Raw genomic sequence first — 18,567 nt, 5'->3', positions numbered from 1 at the left:
CCGTTTCACAACTGATTTCACTGACAGATGCCAAATGTGTGTGTACTGGCAGAACATTTTTCACGCGCAGTAAATCTCAAAGCACTTTACACTCATAAGCAGTTAAATTAGAGGTCAAATTGTATATTAAAGCATGTGATCAAAAGGCCCACGCAAACATATCTCTAGAAAAGAGTTGAGCATATATTGTATATGCAGGACCGTTTCCCCCGCAATACTCATATGTGTGGCCTATCGTCACCCTTAAAAGAATTAAAGGTGAGTAAATAATGGCATTTTTCATTTTTGAGTGAGCTATCCCTTTAAAGGCTCAATTCCAGCTCAGTATCATACAGAGTTCACCATATTGATATTCAAATGCTGTTGCGACGTCTCTTCACTTGAGTCAGGACAGCTATCAATCTACAGATGACAGTCAACACCCTGTTAGAGCACAGTCTCCAGAGTCACTGACCTTGTGAGCGTACGTGTGAATATTCCCGCCAAATTACCATCAACGGCGCGAGGAAGTCAAAGCCACAACCACAGGCCTCATCATGTCCATCTAATATTATAGAACATTAAATCAATACGGGTCAGTGCTGTTATGCTTTTCGAACTGCATACATATGAATATGCATATATAAATAAATCAGTCAGTCATTGCTCAGCGACTGAAAGTTAACCGGCAAACCAACTGATGCAACCGAACACAGAATTATTCAAATCCACTTTATGTTGTTGTGGTGTTTTCCCTCCAAAATGATGTCACTTGGAGGATGATGATGTCACAACGGAACTGGCTTTTGTTAGGCAAAGTTTTTTTTTTTTTTTAAGACTAACAGGATGGAAAGTGATATTAATTATAAACCTAAACTTTTTTCTACAAATATTATAAGAAATTCTAAGATAATATTTCAAAGATTTTTTTTTTATTATTATTATTTTGAATACATGCTTTTCTTTATATTCATCTTGAAAAAAGTATCAAGGGTTCCAAAAAATATTAAGCAGTACAACTGTTTCCAACATTAATAATAAATCAGCATAGAGGGATTTCTGAAGGATCATGTGACACTGAAGACTGGAGTAATGATGCTGAAAATTCAGCTTTGCATCACAGAAAAAAATCACAAAATAAATATTTTGCAATATTACTGTTTTTATTACTGTATTTTTGATCAAATAAATGTTTTAAAAAACGTTAAAAATAGTAATATATATATATATATATATATATATATATATATTTAAATATCATATATATATATATATATATATATATATATATATATAATTTAAATATTATATATATATTATATATAAATTATGTATATATTATATATAAATTATATAGCCTATATGTATATAATATTTAAATTATATTTAACATACACACACACACACACACACACACACACATATATATATATATATATTTGTGTGTGTGTGTGTGTGTGTGTGTGTGTGTGTGTGTGTGTATATTCAATCAAACCAAAGTAGTGACATGTATTTGTAACTAACATGGTTTGCATCTTCAAAAAATGTAGAGTCTAATATTTTATTTATTAAGTCAGATGGGCGCACAAAAATGTAGCCTACTGCACACGAATGACCCAATAAATCAAGTGTGTTATTTCTAAACAATCCTCTGCTAACTTTCCCCACGCAAATCACCTCTCCCAGTAGAGAACATAAACCACTAATGTGCATGTCCACGCAAACACCTTTCCTCCAGTACTGCAGTGCACTGAGCGTGCTATAAATCACCTTATATTATCATAGCGCTCTTGTAGACTCCGCCCCACTGTGCTCACCATTGGCCAAGTCTCCTCCTTGGTTACCCGCCCCCTTCCTTGCCGCTCGTTGATTGGTGGAGGAGATTCTCCTTGAGCTGTCAATCAGAGGCTTCTTTCGTGCTCCGCTCTGAAGCGATGCACAGTGATTCTGATTCACTGAACAGATCGTTAGAGCACACAACATCCCACTAAACCTTCCGAATTATCGTGTTCTCTGTTTCTGTGCATGCGCTTGCTTTGAATATAAAAATCTGAGGAGATATACATTATAATTTTCTTTTTTTTTATGCGCAAGGATTTATTAATACATCCTCTGACACTCCAAACGCCAACAGATTGTGTTTGGTCTCCTTGCAAGGGGTCACTTGGGAGAATCGACCCGTCTTGTGGCACTGCTGGCACACTTGGAAGATTTGTGGACTGCGGACGTTTCGTCAAATCGGACACAGGGACGGACAACTGCGGTTTATGCGTGTTCCCGTTCATAGAAGATAAAAACGGACTGTTGCTGCAAGAACTGACGCTGAGAAATAAGAAACCATCAACTCAAAACATGAGCTGCGCAATGTTGCGACACGCGCTCGCTTTGCTCTTGGCGTTGCTGTGGAAAGGTAAGTTGCAATTCTTAAAGCATTCTTCTGGAGCAAATGTTCCTCACTCGTTCCTTTCCTCATTCTTTGCTGGGACCTGGAGTGGAATACTAATGCGGCTCCGGGGGTCTACCTGCCAATGAATCATGTGTGTGTGTGTGTGTGTGTGTGTGCGCGCGTGTGTGATCAAATCATAGAGACAAGTGCGCTCCACAACACACGAGTTCTGCATAATAACACTTTGGGAGGGAAAACATCAATACAGCTTTCCTCGTTTCTGTGTCTGTGTGTAACAAGTCAGCGGATGCCTTTACAGATATTGTGACACCTATTATGTTTTGTTTTTTATGAGCAAGATCAATGCTTTTTTTCTAAGTGTCCGATAATAACCAATATGCAAAACGGCTGTTTAACACAATTATTTATCAATTAATTATATAGTATCATACTGTTCAACTAATCGTTTTTAGATGCCTAATATTTTCCATATATAATTCCATATACTTGTATTTCCTAAAATTTTGTTTAGGTATTTATTATATTTATATTTATTTAATTAGAATATTATATGGTCACAGTTGTTTTGCTCAGTGGTTTGATGCTACTGTAGGGTGCTATTCTTTAGAGAGCCAGCAGGTGGCGTTACTCTATAGACCCGATATTCAGAAATTGATAACAGTTATTTTTCATTTTTAAGTGACTGATATCCAGTATGCATAATAATAATAATAATAATAATAACCATTAGACTTAGTGTTTTTTTATTTTATTATTGCTGTTGTGGTTTTTGCTGTTGTTGTTATATATATATATATATATATATATATATATATATATATATATATATATATATATATATATATATAATTGTTATTATATTACCATATATTGTATAAATATTAAATGTTATTTTAATTGTATATTTATAGTTTTATTAATGTTGAACAGGCAGTGATCTAATGGTGTTGTTTAAGGCTATTCTTTAGAGAGCCAGTAGGTGGCATTTATCGGTAGAACCGATATTCAGAAACCGATAATAGTTATTTTTTACTTTTAAGTGTCTGATATGCAAATAATAATAACTGAATATTAATGTGTGTCTCATCATGAATATTTTATTATTGCTGTTGTGATTTTGCCTGATGTTGAAATATTATTATTGCCATATTCATTATTATTATATATTTAACTAATATACATTTTTAGTTGTAGCCTATATTTATAGTTTTATTAATGTTGAATAGGCAGTGATGTAATGGTGTTGTTTGAGGCTATTCTTTAGAGAGCCAGTAGGTGGCATTTAAGTGTCTGATATACAAATAATTAGTGACTCATCATGAATATTTTGATGTTGATATATTAATATTGGCATATTTGTTATTATATTTGCATAAATTATATTAATATGAATTTTATAGTGTTATTTTAATGTTGAACAGACAATGGTTGGTGGCTATTCTTTAGAGATCCAGCAAATGGCACTTCACTGAATATCGGTGATTATCTACATGCAATTATTTGTTGAATTTAATATTTTCTCTGAAATGGTTGATGCAAATTGCTTCAATATATTTTTAGTGAATGGTGAAACGTGAAATGGTGATAACCCCACACTAGGAGACACAAATGTTGTGTTGCAGCAGTTTTGACTCTAACTGTTGACAAAGGAGTATGTGATTTGTGTGAAGATGAACTACTCCTAGCCATCATCTTTGTGATTGTTCTGAGACAGTCGCACTTGGTGAAATGGTTAATATCAGAAAGATGAAGAAAACCAGACACAGCTGGGTGATTCGTATGGATTTGGAGGACTATTGTTGTATTATTGATCTGTCAGGGAACGCATGGGGCATCAGGGATGGAATAATAGCTTTTGGTGTGCTGTGAATGGATGAATACTTGCTTTGAAATGATGTTTGATTCCACTTTTTGAGCCCTTTACCACGATGAACACAAATTTAATAATTCTTGCCCCGTGGGAGGAGTTTTATTCCCTGCATGTGCACGCAAAGTGTCTCTTGCACTTCAACCAATGCATGCCACCTATTAAAGTTTGCATAAATCGTGTGTTAATCAGAATCGATTTTCATTATTAGAGGACAGTTCTGCTGATGCACGGATGCAAAACTGAACATTGTGCTGTTATTTAGTCTTAATGGCACCTTTTTTTGCATACCAATTTCACCTTTTGTGTTCCGTGGATAAAAAGTGGCAGCATGAAGGTGAGTAAATAATGCCGGAATTTTCCCTTTTGTTGGAATTATTCTTTTAACATTTCCAATCATACAAGATGGACTTGTTGAAGGACATGCGACCCTGCGTGGGAGAAGAGCATGTTTTAGCGTGTGTTTCGGGTAAACTCGACACCTTGAGAGTTTGTTCTCCCTCAGACTCAACAGTGCTGATGATGTTTGCTCAGGGGAAAATCTGTCTGAAACTCATTATGCTTTTTTCTCACAATTCAGCAGTTCTGCACAAGGGAAATTGATTCGGGCGTCTGATAATTTGATATGTACTGACCACATAATTTACACTTGCTCACAGTTGCTGGCCTTTCTAATATTGATTTAAAATTTTTTTTTGTCTTTTTCCGTCATCCATGTTTGAAGTGCAGAATCTGATTAACCAAAAGATCCTAAATATATATATATTTTCTTGCATAACTTTGTCAGCAGGTATTGCTGGTATAAAAAAAATACATTTATCTTTGAATAAACTCCAAATGGCTTTAGATAAAAGCGTCTGCCAAATGAATACATGTGTTTTTTTAACCTCCAGCCTTATACAATATTTTTAGATCACCCATAATGAAATGACTTCTCTTTAAAAAATATCCTGAAGCACTTCTTTTTGAAACATCACACATAAAATGTCCCCGTTGCCTGACAGATGTCACTGAAATAGGTGTCCTGAGATATCACACCTGTCTTTGTGACAGAATTAGACTGTTCAAAAACAAGATCTGCACTTTTTATACAATTAGAAAACGAATTATTTTTCAAAGTTTCAAATAAAACACTGATTATTATGTTGGCTTGACAAAACTAACATATTTGAAATCCTATTTAAACTTATTAATGTTATTCTATGACTGTGTCTGAAATCATACACCGTATGTATGAAACTACATTTGGTTTGAAACTTCCTTTTCGACCATTAAAAAGTATGTTCTAGTATGAATTTGTGTATGAATGAAATGTTGTCATTGTCATGTGACTTACCATACCTTGGCAATAGAATCACCATTGGCTGTTATATTTATATATATATTTGATTCCACCAAATCAGCTTATCTTTATAAAATGGCACAACTTTTTAAATATCAGAATGTAAACTCTTAACATCTGTCAGTCAAGCATGATATCATGATATTATGATAATCACGCACTATTTAATGATGGAACTTTAGTCATTTTGAACTAAAACTTAGTTGGTGGTGGTGCTTCAGATATTGTTGGTCATTCAGTGTTTCAAAAAAAAAAAAAAAAAAAGTAAATATTAATAGATAATAGTAATTCTTATTATTAAAAGATAAGACTACTACTACTAATTCTACTACTAATAACAATAAGGATTTGTAAGCTGCTGGGTTCATGAATATTAATCACGTTGTCAGCGTTCGCTCAAACTGATTTGCTGAAATCAAAACAAGGACGGTAATAGACGAGCGCCAACCAATGAGATTGCCGTTTGCGGATTAGTTCCGCCCACTACCGGAGAATCCAGCATATCTTCTGCATGTTCTTAAAAGCATGTTAAATTAAATAGCCATGTGCTAATTCATGCTAGAAACATGCCTTCAACTTGCTAAATCATGTTAGAATATGCTCGCAACTTGCTAAAACATTAACAGTGTGTTAATAACATCGTATTTTTTTAACTTTCGAACATTTTAATCTTCAAACTTCAAGCTTTTCAAAGTAATTTCAAACGTTCAGACAAGACTTTGTCAAGCCAGTTTGTCATCAGACTATACTGTAGTTGGAGTATGTTTTACATGAAAATACTATTTCTTTCTTTCTTCTTCAAAATTTGATCTTTAAATCAATGCGTTACTTGCCATGTTTGTGAAATTTACCATGAAAAATGAAGTGAAAATTTTTCAAAGTAATTCCATTTTTTTATTCAATGTTTTAATTTTTTACTCAAAAAAGTACTATGCACTGAAAACCAAATATATAACAGAAATTGCCAGCAAATTTCACAATTAATTACAAAGAAATAGCAAGTGACATATTGCAATTAAAAGTGACATTTTGAAGTAGAAAGATTGTATTTTCTTAGGCCTATACAATAATCTTTTTTTTTTTTTTTTTTTTTTATACTCTGGCATCACAGTTTCACCACAGTCTGATACCCTTACTGTACCTTGGTGCCACTACAGTACTTTTATGCAAATGAATCAAGAATGCAAAAGCCTCATTAGTCTCTACATCAAAGGCAGAGGGGTTCCTGTTCTCAAAACGTGTTTAGTTCAATTAGCTCATTCTTTCCTCGACATTTCCAGGACGTATTCGACAATACCACAGTGGGATTGTGGGCAGATTTCTGGGTCCCTGCCCTGGTTTTGTACCCTTGAGCTGGTCATGTGACCTAGACTTCAGTGCCACATGCATCGCCTCTTTCCCTTGACCCAACACACACATGCCTTGAAACGACTGAGGCTGCTTAGTGGCCTTTATGTAATCGAATTAAAATGATGCTTCTGAATGCGGCCTTGACTGACCTAGACCAGACAGAAATCTGACAAAATATCAAAGATGAGAGTTATTATCGCAAAACCAGTCATGAATCGGTATTTTCCTAATTGTCTTTTTAGGACTAATTGCTTTTAATGGAGAGAGAGAGATTGCATTTGTTCTGTTTGTCTTGCAGGGCATATTTTGCTTCGACATTTTGCTTGTGAATACTAATCGCACTGCAACACAATAAGTCCCTGCAGGGTATCTAAGGGCGCTTTCACAAGAGAAGTTTTGCTGCAGACTCCAGTCCGTTTGACGTCAAAGCTCGCGTTTTGCTTTGTTGGTACAGTTCATTTGGACTCTGGACTAACTGAACCAGTGTTTATGACTTATAATGTGCCTATTATGAAGCTTTTCTCATTTTCTGTGCAGTTTCTTGCAATAAATCTGCGGCAGACAGAAGTGGTAATCTGTGCATGTTAAGTTTAGGGAGCAAAACCAGGGATGAATACTAATAACTAAAGCTGCATGATAATGGTATAACTAATACTCATGATTGTTGTTTTGTGCAAAAATTCGAAGCACGGATTACAAATTTAGAAAACGTCAACTCGTACTTGAGCTACACGATTCTGGATAAATCACAATTTTTATTTATTTTTTAAATAGAGATATAAATAACGAGTCTCCCACGATTCTGAATAGACAACTGAACAAATAACATTTGCTAGAAGATCGGAAGGGATGTAATTTTTCAGTCACTTGTCGCCACCTACTGGCGTAACGATGTAATTGATGCAATCTTTATTTTAAAGTCCCCCTGTAGTCAATATTTGTATCCCTTAAAACTCATATTTGATCACCAAAATGACATATTTAAATGTTTTTTCCTTGAAAAAAATGTGTTCATGCCTTAAAATATCTTGAATGTAACTCGACACCCTTGCCTCATTTAGTATACGCGGTTCTATGAATATGCAAATGAGCCCCGCCTCCACTCACTCACTCAGCTCAGAGATCCCCTCGTTGACGATCACACGTTGATCTGATTGGTTACAAGGTAGTTGGTGACATCAGAAACACCAGCGATTTCAAAGCGTTCTTTGGTTCACTGCAGTTTTAAGGAGAAAATACTCAGCAATGCTGTCGACTTATGAATTTACACATGGTTTGTCTTAAAGCACATTAAAAACACCACATACACATATAAACAACATTAAAAACTAGATTTTTCACCACAGGGGGGATTTAAAGTGAGTAAATCACCTTTTAAAAAGTAACTTGACAATTTTGATCTCTACCGTACATCGGTGTTTATATCCGCAATAAACTTTTATCCAAGTTTTATCCCAATTATTGCAAGACAGAAATAATGATCCTTCAGTCTGTGAAGCTGTTTCTTATCCATACATGACAACTGTTCAATCCCTGCTGGATTTTTGCCATTTAGGAATAAGATTTCGTGGGTGATTAAATCGAAATCACAATCTTTTAACGATTAATCGTGCAGCAAGGTTTATTTTACCTTATCTTTCTACATTATGATAACTGGTGAAGCCTTAATAAGCTTCAATCATATTAATTAAAATCATTTCCAAATCATGTTAATGTTCTATTAAATCAACAAAAAAGGCTTTGTGTGGTTGCTGAAGAAATGCACTTGCGCAACATCAGTGCTATCTGCAAAACAGTATAATCAACATTCATGCTGGGATATATTGCAAATATCGTTGAGGATTAAGCTTATATAATTGAGAGAAGCACAAATCGTGATCACAATTAAAATACACTTAATTGTGCATCTCTACTAATAACATGCACAGTCTTCTCTAGTGCATTTATTCTAACATTATCATTGCATTGAAGGCTTTGCACTTTTAATACTAATCCACATTTGCAAGCTTAAATTACCGATATGTTCTTGGGAGTTATTCAAGTTTTCCAAAATCACCTGTTGAACTCAAACTTCAGCAGAAAAGCGGAGATCATGTGTTGGCTGGGAGCAGGTGAACCGGTTGTTCAGGATATCATAACCGATTTTGTACGTTTATGCAGTACATAGTGGGGCAAGTGGGTCAATGTGAATGGTTTGTGTTGGTTTGTCTCCCTCTTTTCCAGGACTGGGATGACTGGCTGGCAGAGAAAGCGCATTGAAATCAATCCTCTGCCAGCCGAAACAGATGCTGCGTCTTTCAAAACTGGCTCCTGTCTTTCTCTGATGTGGAGCTCTCCAGACTTGGCTCTGCACATATTCAGTGGCTCTGTTTTTTCTGGATCTGTTCGTCTTTGTTGCTGCCGGCTTGAAGTCCATCAGACAGACCTGGCCTGTGTGTTTAGTGGGAAGGAGCCGTTGACGTAATGGCATTGCTGGTGCTGATTCAGTCGCGTTGGGCTTCGAGCCTTAGGTTGCTTATTACACCTGTTGGAAACACAGATGGCACTTTTTTTGGGGCGATCTGGACTTTTTGAAATGTGTCGTCGCTAAGGCATTCAAGCCGTAGAGGATTTGTAAACATTTTCCCCACAGATACTAAACCATTTAGCATGTTATTTCAGTGCATTTTATTCACAAACTGCCCGCAGTCCAGCTCAACCAGATGCTAAATGTGCCGGAGTACCGCTGCGCAGAGTCATTATACTTTTCAGCACAAACACACCGTCTTTTTATGTAAATGAAGTGGTTTTATTCACAAAAATAGCGCTATTTATATGCTCACTTGGACTGCGTTAAATTTCAAGACCTTGCATATCTATTTTTATTGTTTCCACATTGGTCTTTGGGTGTTTCTATTGCCATTTTCATCTTCTTTTAGTCTTTATCAACTATGAGCGCCACCTAGTGGATCCAGTCAATTCCCGGGCAGATGCGCAGACGAAGCGGCAAACAATCGACTTTTAAAGCATGTGTTTTCATTTACATTTTCTTGTGGACATATAAATATGTTAAGCAAATGCTTATAGATTGCACCTTTTTTACATTAAATTCAACATTTAATGTTCTGCACTTTTTTAAAAGATATTTGCATGCATTTTCTAACATTTTCCCTGAAGACACACATTTGCAACGAACTGAGCAAGTTAATTCAGCGCTAAGCTCTTCTTATTCAGGAATAGTGGTGCGTAGTGAGTGCTTAAAATGAAGTCATTATTCATTTCTACGTGAACATGCCTCCTTTCTATGCAAATGTGGCTCATTTGCACTTTATTTTCAAAATTAACTTTACTTATTTGATGTTAAACAATATTAAAAAGCAAAACTGTATTATTGTTAACATTTTCTCTAAAGAGAAGCAATAATGTGAATTAAATTCAGGCAAAACCTTCTTCTGCGTTCCAGCAAAAGCAGAATAGCTTCTACCTAGAGTATTTAAATTGCACATGAGGCTTCTTGTAAATTCACAAAACACATGTGAAGCACTTTTTGCTTTGTGCAATTGAATTTCATTAAAAAGAGATGTTTGTGTACATTTTCTAGTGATCATGACAGCGGTAATTCATCAAATGATGGAGAAGAGAGGCGTATATTCAGATGCGTTTCGTAGACAAGCACACTTTAAGCCTTTTAAAGAGCAGCTTCTGGTTTTTTCTTACTTTAGATTTTTTTCTTCTTCTTGATTTCCAAACAAATATCTAAACCTTCTTAAATCAAGATAGACTTACTTAAGTATTTGACAAGGCTTAAAGGGATAGTTCACTTTGAAATTAATTTTTGGTATGTTTTAGCTTACCTCAAGGGCATCCAAGATGTAGGTGTCTTTTTTTCCGCAGTAGTTTCAATTTTGATATTTTTAGGTCAAACCGTTCTTGTCTGTCAGTCATATAATGCAGGTCTATGGTCACCGCCTCAAAATACAAGCACAGAGTCCAAATTAAAACAATTCCCCGTCGTCCAAATTAAACAATTCCCCATCGTAAGTACACATTGATGGCCTAAGACACGAAACGAGCGGTTTGTGTGAGAAAACGAACAGTATTTATATCGTTTTTACCTCTTATACGCAGACATGTCCAAGTGATCTGATCTGACGTGTACGCAGACTGGTGCATAGATATATACACTAGATGTCGCCTTGTCTACGGCAGTTCATTGGAACGAATGTCTTTAAGGCGACATCTAGTGTATATATCTATGCACCAGTCTGCGTACACGTCAGATCAGATCACTTGGACATGTCTGCGTATAAGAGGTAAAAACGATATAAATACTGTTCGTTTTCTCACACAAACCGCTCGTTTCGTGTCTTAGGCCATCAATGTGTACTTACAATGGGGAATTGTTTAATTTGGACGACGGGGAATTGTTTTAATTTGGACTCTGTGCATGCTCTTTGAGACAGTGACCATAGACCTGCATTATATGACTGACAGACAAGAACGGTTTGACCTAAAAATATCAAAATTGAAACTACTGCGGAAAAAAAGACACCTACATCTTGGATGCCCTTGAGGTAAGCTAAAACATACCAAAAATGTATTTCAAAGTGAACTATCCCTTTAATAGATCTTATCCAAATTAAGGATTAAAAAAGAAAAATATCTGCCAATGGGGTCAGAAAAATAAACGTAAAGGGAAAATAAGATTCTTAACCTATTGGCCAATATTTTTTCTTTGTTTTAAACAAAAACTCACTTAATTCAGATTTTTTTTTTTTTTTTCTTCCTGAAAGCAAGACTTAATAATGCTTTTTCGGGTATTCCCTATCATGTAGTGTGTAATATAGCTGCTTTTGAATGTAAAAGGTCTGCAAAGTTTCAAAGTGCAGATTGTCTCTCATAAGGAAAAAGCGATTCTATACTTTCTGAAACTAATTTGCATAATGCTAGCCTATGGTCTTGATTGGCTGCTCGTGAACAGTGTCGGCTTTGCCCCGCCTTCAAACACTGTAGTTGTATCTCAGACTGGAAGAGTTTGGTTTGAGTAGTTCATGTCGAGAAGACGCTGTTTACTGCAAATCCACTTTGATGCTCTTCCAATGATTGATTCGATAAAACCGGCATAATCGTTACTGTTCGTATCACTGTGTATCAAGTGCTGAGAAAGAGCTGAAACTCAGATATGGTAATGAGCGTTTGGTTTCCGACACATGCTGTAAGTGCTCGACCAATCACAACAGACTGGGCCGTCTGACCAATCAGAGCAGAGCAGGCTCTAGGAAAGGAGGAGTTTAGAGAAACTGAATAATTTATCAAACCATTTCAGACACTGAGAGAAAAGAGCTGATGCTGCAATGTTGGCCTATATTTTGAGAAATTAGTTGGATGCATGTAAATCTATTGTAGGAGACTCCAAAATGAAATTAGGAGCCTTTATAATAACACAATAGGAGTAAGAAAATCATTTTTGCAGCGTTGCAGAAGTGGAACGACATTTGAGTTCTCTATGACCCGCCTTTGACAAATGAAATATGACAGATATGTGACCACACACGCCGCTTCAGAGCTTGAGCTGAGGATGAAGGGTTAAGCCACCATGTAAGTCGTTCTACGATAGGAATATGGTCCTTTTGCAGGCGGTCAGACGAGCTGCAGTAAATAATGATGATTGCCTAAAGTCTTCATTACAGTGAACCTAAGAGCGTTAGGTTCTGCGAGCATGTTTAATTATCATCTCTCGTTCCTCCCTTGCCCTTCTCCAACCCCCAGCTCAACCCGTGCATGAATATGTCCAAGAAGAAATGGCCTCACTCTTATAGTAATGAAAAAGCCCCATGTTTTATTTAACACAGCAGAAGAGAGGATCATTCAAGTGGCGGCAGAGTGGATGTAGCGGCAGAAATAAGTGGGGTCTCGCACAGACTCGCTCGCAGATATTCTCTGCACACGCTCGGCCATGCGTGGCGTGAATGTGTGTGTGGATGCATGCACAGGTACGCCTTTTTTGCTCGTTTTGTGAGGTGAATTTGCACGTTTCTGGTGCTTGCTGCAGCAAAGCTAACTGGTCAAACGTAAAGAAAATATGTGCATATTCCTGCCACTCTGTAAACATAAATCTCTTAGAGAAATGCTATTGGCATACTGAGAGAATCTAATAAGGGTCGGGTCCTTGAGATGCAGTCGGCGCTGTGTGTGTGTGTGTGTGTGTGTGAGAGAGAGAGCGCTGTTGGAGACGGAGCCCAGATTGGAGTGGGCTCTTTGTCCTGAGGGACGTGGAGGGTCCTTGCTCTCTCCCTGTCCTCATTATGGCAGACAAGGTGCTCGGCCGTGAATCAATGGCGACGCCGGTTCAGACGCTAATGCCAAGCCGTACCTCGTAATAGGTGCATGTGTGTGTGTGTCTTTGAGTTAGTTTGTCCTGTGTTACAGGGAAAGCAGTCATTAGACTCCTTTGCACATTTGCAGACCACACTCCCTCATTGCTCCGAGTTAATGGCGGTAATTATTAATGTTGAGTTATTACGCCATAGCAGACCTGTAATGAAAGTGAAATGCTGGTGATTTTAGAGCAGCGGGGTTTGAAGACTGAGTGGCTGCTGATTCTGTGCTTTATTCTGTGCTGTTCTCACGTCATCTGATGCAAATATTGCCAGTGAACCCAATTAATGCTTTTTCCACCTCTTGTTTTTGGTATGAAGATATATTCTCTGAAAATAAGTCTTTATATATAATGCATGTTGTTTAGTAAAATGTTTTTACTGTGTTGGTGAAAAATTGGAGCTGCTGTGATTTTTTTTTTTAGAGATGCACCGATTTTAAAATTCTGCTTGACATGTTTTTCATTAATTTTATATTAGAGATTAATGGTTGATTACGGTAAATCTATATAAAAATTAGGGCTGCACAATATATCGAAATATCGCAAATGTATATATCGCAATATGCATATCACAACGGCTTGCAATAACTGCGGTCATGATCATAAGACAGAGAGAAAATCACTCACTATTCTCAGCTGAATAACTTTCGTAGCTTTAATAAGAATCAGTATATATTTAATTCATACAGTGAAAACTAAGCAGTGTTTTATTTTTACGTTTGATTATTAAGTTTATGTTGTTAAATACACCAATGTAGGATAAGCTGAACCCCTGAACCCCGAGGTCTACACTGATGTTAAAATAATATACTACAGTAAAACACTGATGTTCACTTTCAGAAGTTTAGGGATGTTTTATTGCCACAAAAAGAATGTGAAACGCGAATGTAGGTTATATAATTTTAAAAAGTTTATTTCTCACACTTATCGTATCGCATTATTTAATGAGTTTTCGCATATCGCATTTTTCTTCAATATCGTGCAGCCCAAAAAAAAATAATAAAAAAAAAATAAAAAAAAATAAGCCTCTAATCAACAGTTTCTGACAGTGTCAAATAGATGAAATGCTTAAATGACATGCATTACAACATTATATTGTACATTATGAAATATGCATAACGATTCATTTTGAAATTAAAATCTCTTTAATAAAGGAGGGATTCCTATAAAGTGAAACAGTGCTCTTAAGAGTTGTATAATTGTTTTAATATTGATGGCAAAAGTCCATAATTAAATACTGAATATAAAAAAAAAATATGAATATATTTTTTAATTTTTTAGTACTGTCTGACATTAGATTTTAAGAAAAACACTAATTTCATCAGATTACCAATGTTGCATCCCTGGTGATTTTAAAGCACTAGTTATGGTGTCATGGAGAGAGTTCATGATTTATTCAAAACTAATAAGTATTTTTTGTCATCTTTTCCAGTGAATTTATTTCTAAACATCCCAAGATCAAATGCAAATGCAGAATTTTTAATCAGGTTTTGAGAGAATATATCTTAACATATCTTCATTGGATTTTTTTTCTTTTAAGGCTTAAGTATTTTGGTTACATGAAGACATTCTCTGAAATCAAGTCTTGATATATATTAGACAGTGTTAATATTTTAAGGGTGTTTTTATTGGAAAATATGTTTTGGTGACTTGTACTTTGATTTCTAGTGATTTTTTTTTAGGAATGCACTGATTAATTGTCGATTAACTCTTCATTATTTTGTGTGTTAAAAAATAAAGCTCACTAAGCCTCAAATCAGTAGTTTTAGTCAATGTCAGAGATATGTTGTGATGCTTTAGACAGAATTTAGACATTTCACTATAAAAATATATAGTATGAAATATGGATAATTCATTTTGAGATGAGGGATCTAGTGAAATAGTGCTCCTAAAGAGTTAAATATTTACTGTAATGGCCACGGAGACATCAAATAAACGTGTCCACAATTAAATATTGAATATCCAACTGATGCATTTTTAATCTTGTGGTATTGGCCTATATTGGATATCTAGCAGCCATCCGATAAAATAAACCAAATCACGTATATTTACAGAAAACCGAGATGGTCTCAATATATGGTGCATCCCTATGATTTCAAACATGATTATCAAATGCAATTTTTATTTTATTTATTGTTTTAAGCATAAATCTTAAAAAAATGCCAGAGTATGAGATATTCTCTGAAAACAAGTCTTGATATATTTTTTGTTTGTCAAGTGCATGTTGTCTTAAGGGCAGAGCAAACGGGTTAAGAAAGTGATTGTGTTGCAGGGAAAGGCCCTCCGGTGACTGACAGCTGTCAGAGACTCTCGCACCGTTGCATCACCATCCAAATTTCGCCCTCTGCTGTGAAACCAAAGAGTTGAACATGCTAAATAAGTGATCGGTAGCGAGGATTTGAGTCCTTCCTCCGCTTCTGACAGCTCTCAGCACTGAACCTTGTTGCTTTGCTTTGGAGGAGGGCAAAAGAGACAGAGGAAAATAAATAAAGCAGAGAGAGAGAAAAGAAACACAGATCAATAAATATTTCAACAGCTGCTCCCCTCGAGCGTCTGTGGAGAAATGGAAAGGTGCAGAGTTACTGAAAGAGAATGAAAGGGATGAACAGCACGGGTAGATGGAAACGATTCCACGACATCGGACGTGACGCGCGATGGACGGAGCAGAGAGCGGCGGCGTAATCAAAAACTGATTCAGAGAGCCGACAGATGGCGAGTGGGGGGGCAGGAGGTGCTGAAAAGTGGCAAAGACCAGCAATAAACAAGTGCAAGATGGATTGATCTGGAAGCGTAATCATTACACACAATTATGTCTGGCTGATATGGCAGCACACACTGGGTGGAGAGGCGTTGGAGATTTTGCTGTACCCTTTATAACACAGTCGTTTTGTTCAGTGTGCGTTCCTGCTCTACGTTATTTATTTATTTTGTTTGTGTGTGTGTTTGTGTGAAGAAGGGCGTAAATACAGAGCAGAATGTGTCCTAATCCTAAACAAGTCAAGAGAAGGGAGAAGTTTAGTTGTTCACAGCTCGGCTTGCCACATGTACTTAACAGAGAAACTCTTTTAAATGTCAAACATAACAGCTTTAAACTCTAACAGGTATTTCCCTTTACTAAAAAAACAAACACTTTTTTTTTTTTTTTACTCAAACATTTACTCGCATGTTATGCAAAGCTAGTACTACAACTTAAACAATAATGATAATAAAAAAAAAATTATGCAGAAATGTAAGTTTACATTAAAGGAACACGCCACCGTTTTTTTGGAAATAGGGAATATAGGAAATATTCACTGTCTAACATTTACATTGATGTAAGGATCAACATTATTTTCTACTTAAAATGTTCAATTAAATCAATAATTTCAAAAAAAAAATGTATCTCGCATCCATGCATTTATTTAAGTTTTGGTAACATATAACATATAACATAAATATATTATGTCCCCTGATTTTTTCCCCAAATAATTTCAAATCACTTTTTAAATACTTATTTTTTTCTTGTTTTTCCAGTTAAAAATATTTAAAAATCCTCGAAACTTACATTTACTGTACTTGAAACGAAACGGAAAAATATTTTAAGGATAGTTTGAATGTGTTTAATATTGCATTCTGTCTTAATGCAGAAAGATTTTGTTCCTTGTTTGCTATACATTTTACACACACACACACACACACACACACACACACACACACACACACACACACACACACACACACACACACACACACACACACACACACACACACACACACACACACTCATTTATATATATATATGAATGGTTGTGCAGTGTGTGCTGTCAGGATGAGTGTTGACAGTGGTCTCCAGCACTACGGCTCTAATGCTGCACTTCTCTCATTAAAGCGTAATTCCTGCTAGACGTGGCACTAATAAGCAGGTGCTTCTGCGTATTACCTTGGTAATGAGTGGTTAGCCTAGCTGTGAAAACACGGCCCTTATCTCCATGGCTTGTTCGGTGGAAAAAGTCTCAATTTGAGGTGTCTGAGAGATCAGAATCTTATCAGCACCACACCATTATATGTGAAACCAACAAACATGTAAATCGCTCCAGCCAGACATACAGCATTACATTGTTAAATTCCAACAGCAGTGTGCCTGATAATTCACCACCGAAGATATCCGCCACATCCATTTTTTTCTTGGTCTGGCACTTATTAGATATTCTGTGAAGGTACAGATGGGATTTCTAGCAACGAGAAGCTGATATTAAAGAAATAGTTCACCCCAAAAATGAAAATTGCTTTCATTTCACTCCTCAGATCAAGCACATAAAGAGAAATGTTTAATTTTTCTTGGATTTTAACTGATGTTGTAAAGCGGTGGTTCTCAAATGTCATGGGACCCACATTTACCCATGGCCGTTAAAGGGATAGTTCACCCAAAAATGTAATTTATGTCATTAATTGCTCACCTTCATGTCTTTCCAAACCCGTAAAACCTTCGTTCATCTTTGGAAATCAAATTAAGATATTTTTGATGAAATCCGAGAGCTTTCTGATCCCTCCATAGACAGCAACGTCATTGCAACTTTCAAGGCCCAGTAAGGTAGTAAAGACATCGTTAAAATAGTCCATGTGACTCCAGTGGTTCAACCTTAATGTTACGAAGCGACGAAAATACTTTTTATTTAGTACTCATACATTTTAATTGCGCTTAATATTTTAATAAGCTAATTTGTACATTTAACTTAAACTTATTATGTAGTCTCAGCTTAAATATTTTAGTAGTGGAAACTTGGCTAGCTTTAACTACTCACTTAATAATGTTGTGTTGAAAATAACCCAACGAGTAACCCAACTATGAGCTGGAATAGCACCTTCCCACATGTGGGTTATTTTAATCCAATATGTGTAACTCAAAGGTTGGGTAAAAAAAAAACAAAAAAACACCCAATGTTTTTTTACTGTAATTCAGTAAATACTTACTTGCTAATTGGTAACATAGCATAGCATTTGCCTAATGAGTACAACAATATGTAAGGGATAATGTATAGAGAGGCGGTCGTTATAGCGAATAACAACCCCGACAAGCTGAAGGGGTTGTCTTAAATCAGCCTGAAGTGGTTGTTATTCGCTATAACGACCGCCTCTCTATACATTATCCCGCTTATTACATGGCTACCTACAACATAAATAAATAATTTGACACAAATTATTGATTTAAAAAGGAGTTTATTGATTTAAAAAGGAGTTTATTGATTTAAAAACGATTGTATTGCTTCCGCCAAAGAAAATAGTTT

General features: G+C 35.9%; 1 protein-coding gene across 2 annotated transcripts in view; it reads left to right on the top strand.

Moving 5' to 3' along the window:
• Window positions 1–1,927: 1,927 nt before the first annotated feature.
• The window catches only part of iglon5 (IgLON family member 5), a 409,655-nt gene continuing 393,015 nt past the window's right edge, over window positions 1,928–18,567 (top strand). For both annotated transcript variants that reach the window (XR_014200698.1, XM_082150106.1), the window contains exon 1: window positions 1,928–2,389. Coding sequence is in view for 1 of the 2 variants with exons in the window: in XM_082150106.1 (XP_082006232.1) it covers window positions 2,065–2,389 (325 nt within the window). In the remaining variant the exon portion in view is untranslated. The remainder of the gene's footprint in view (window positions 2,390–18,567) is intronic.

Source organism: Leuciscus leuciscus, assembly GCF_965113295.1.
Source record: "Leuciscus leuciscus genome assembly, chromosome: 20".
NCBI lineage: Eukaryota > Metazoa > Chordata > Actinopteri > Cypriniformes > Leuciscidae > Leuciscus > Leuciscus leuciscus.
This window is presented reverse-complemented; position numbering and strand designations above follow the sequence as displayed.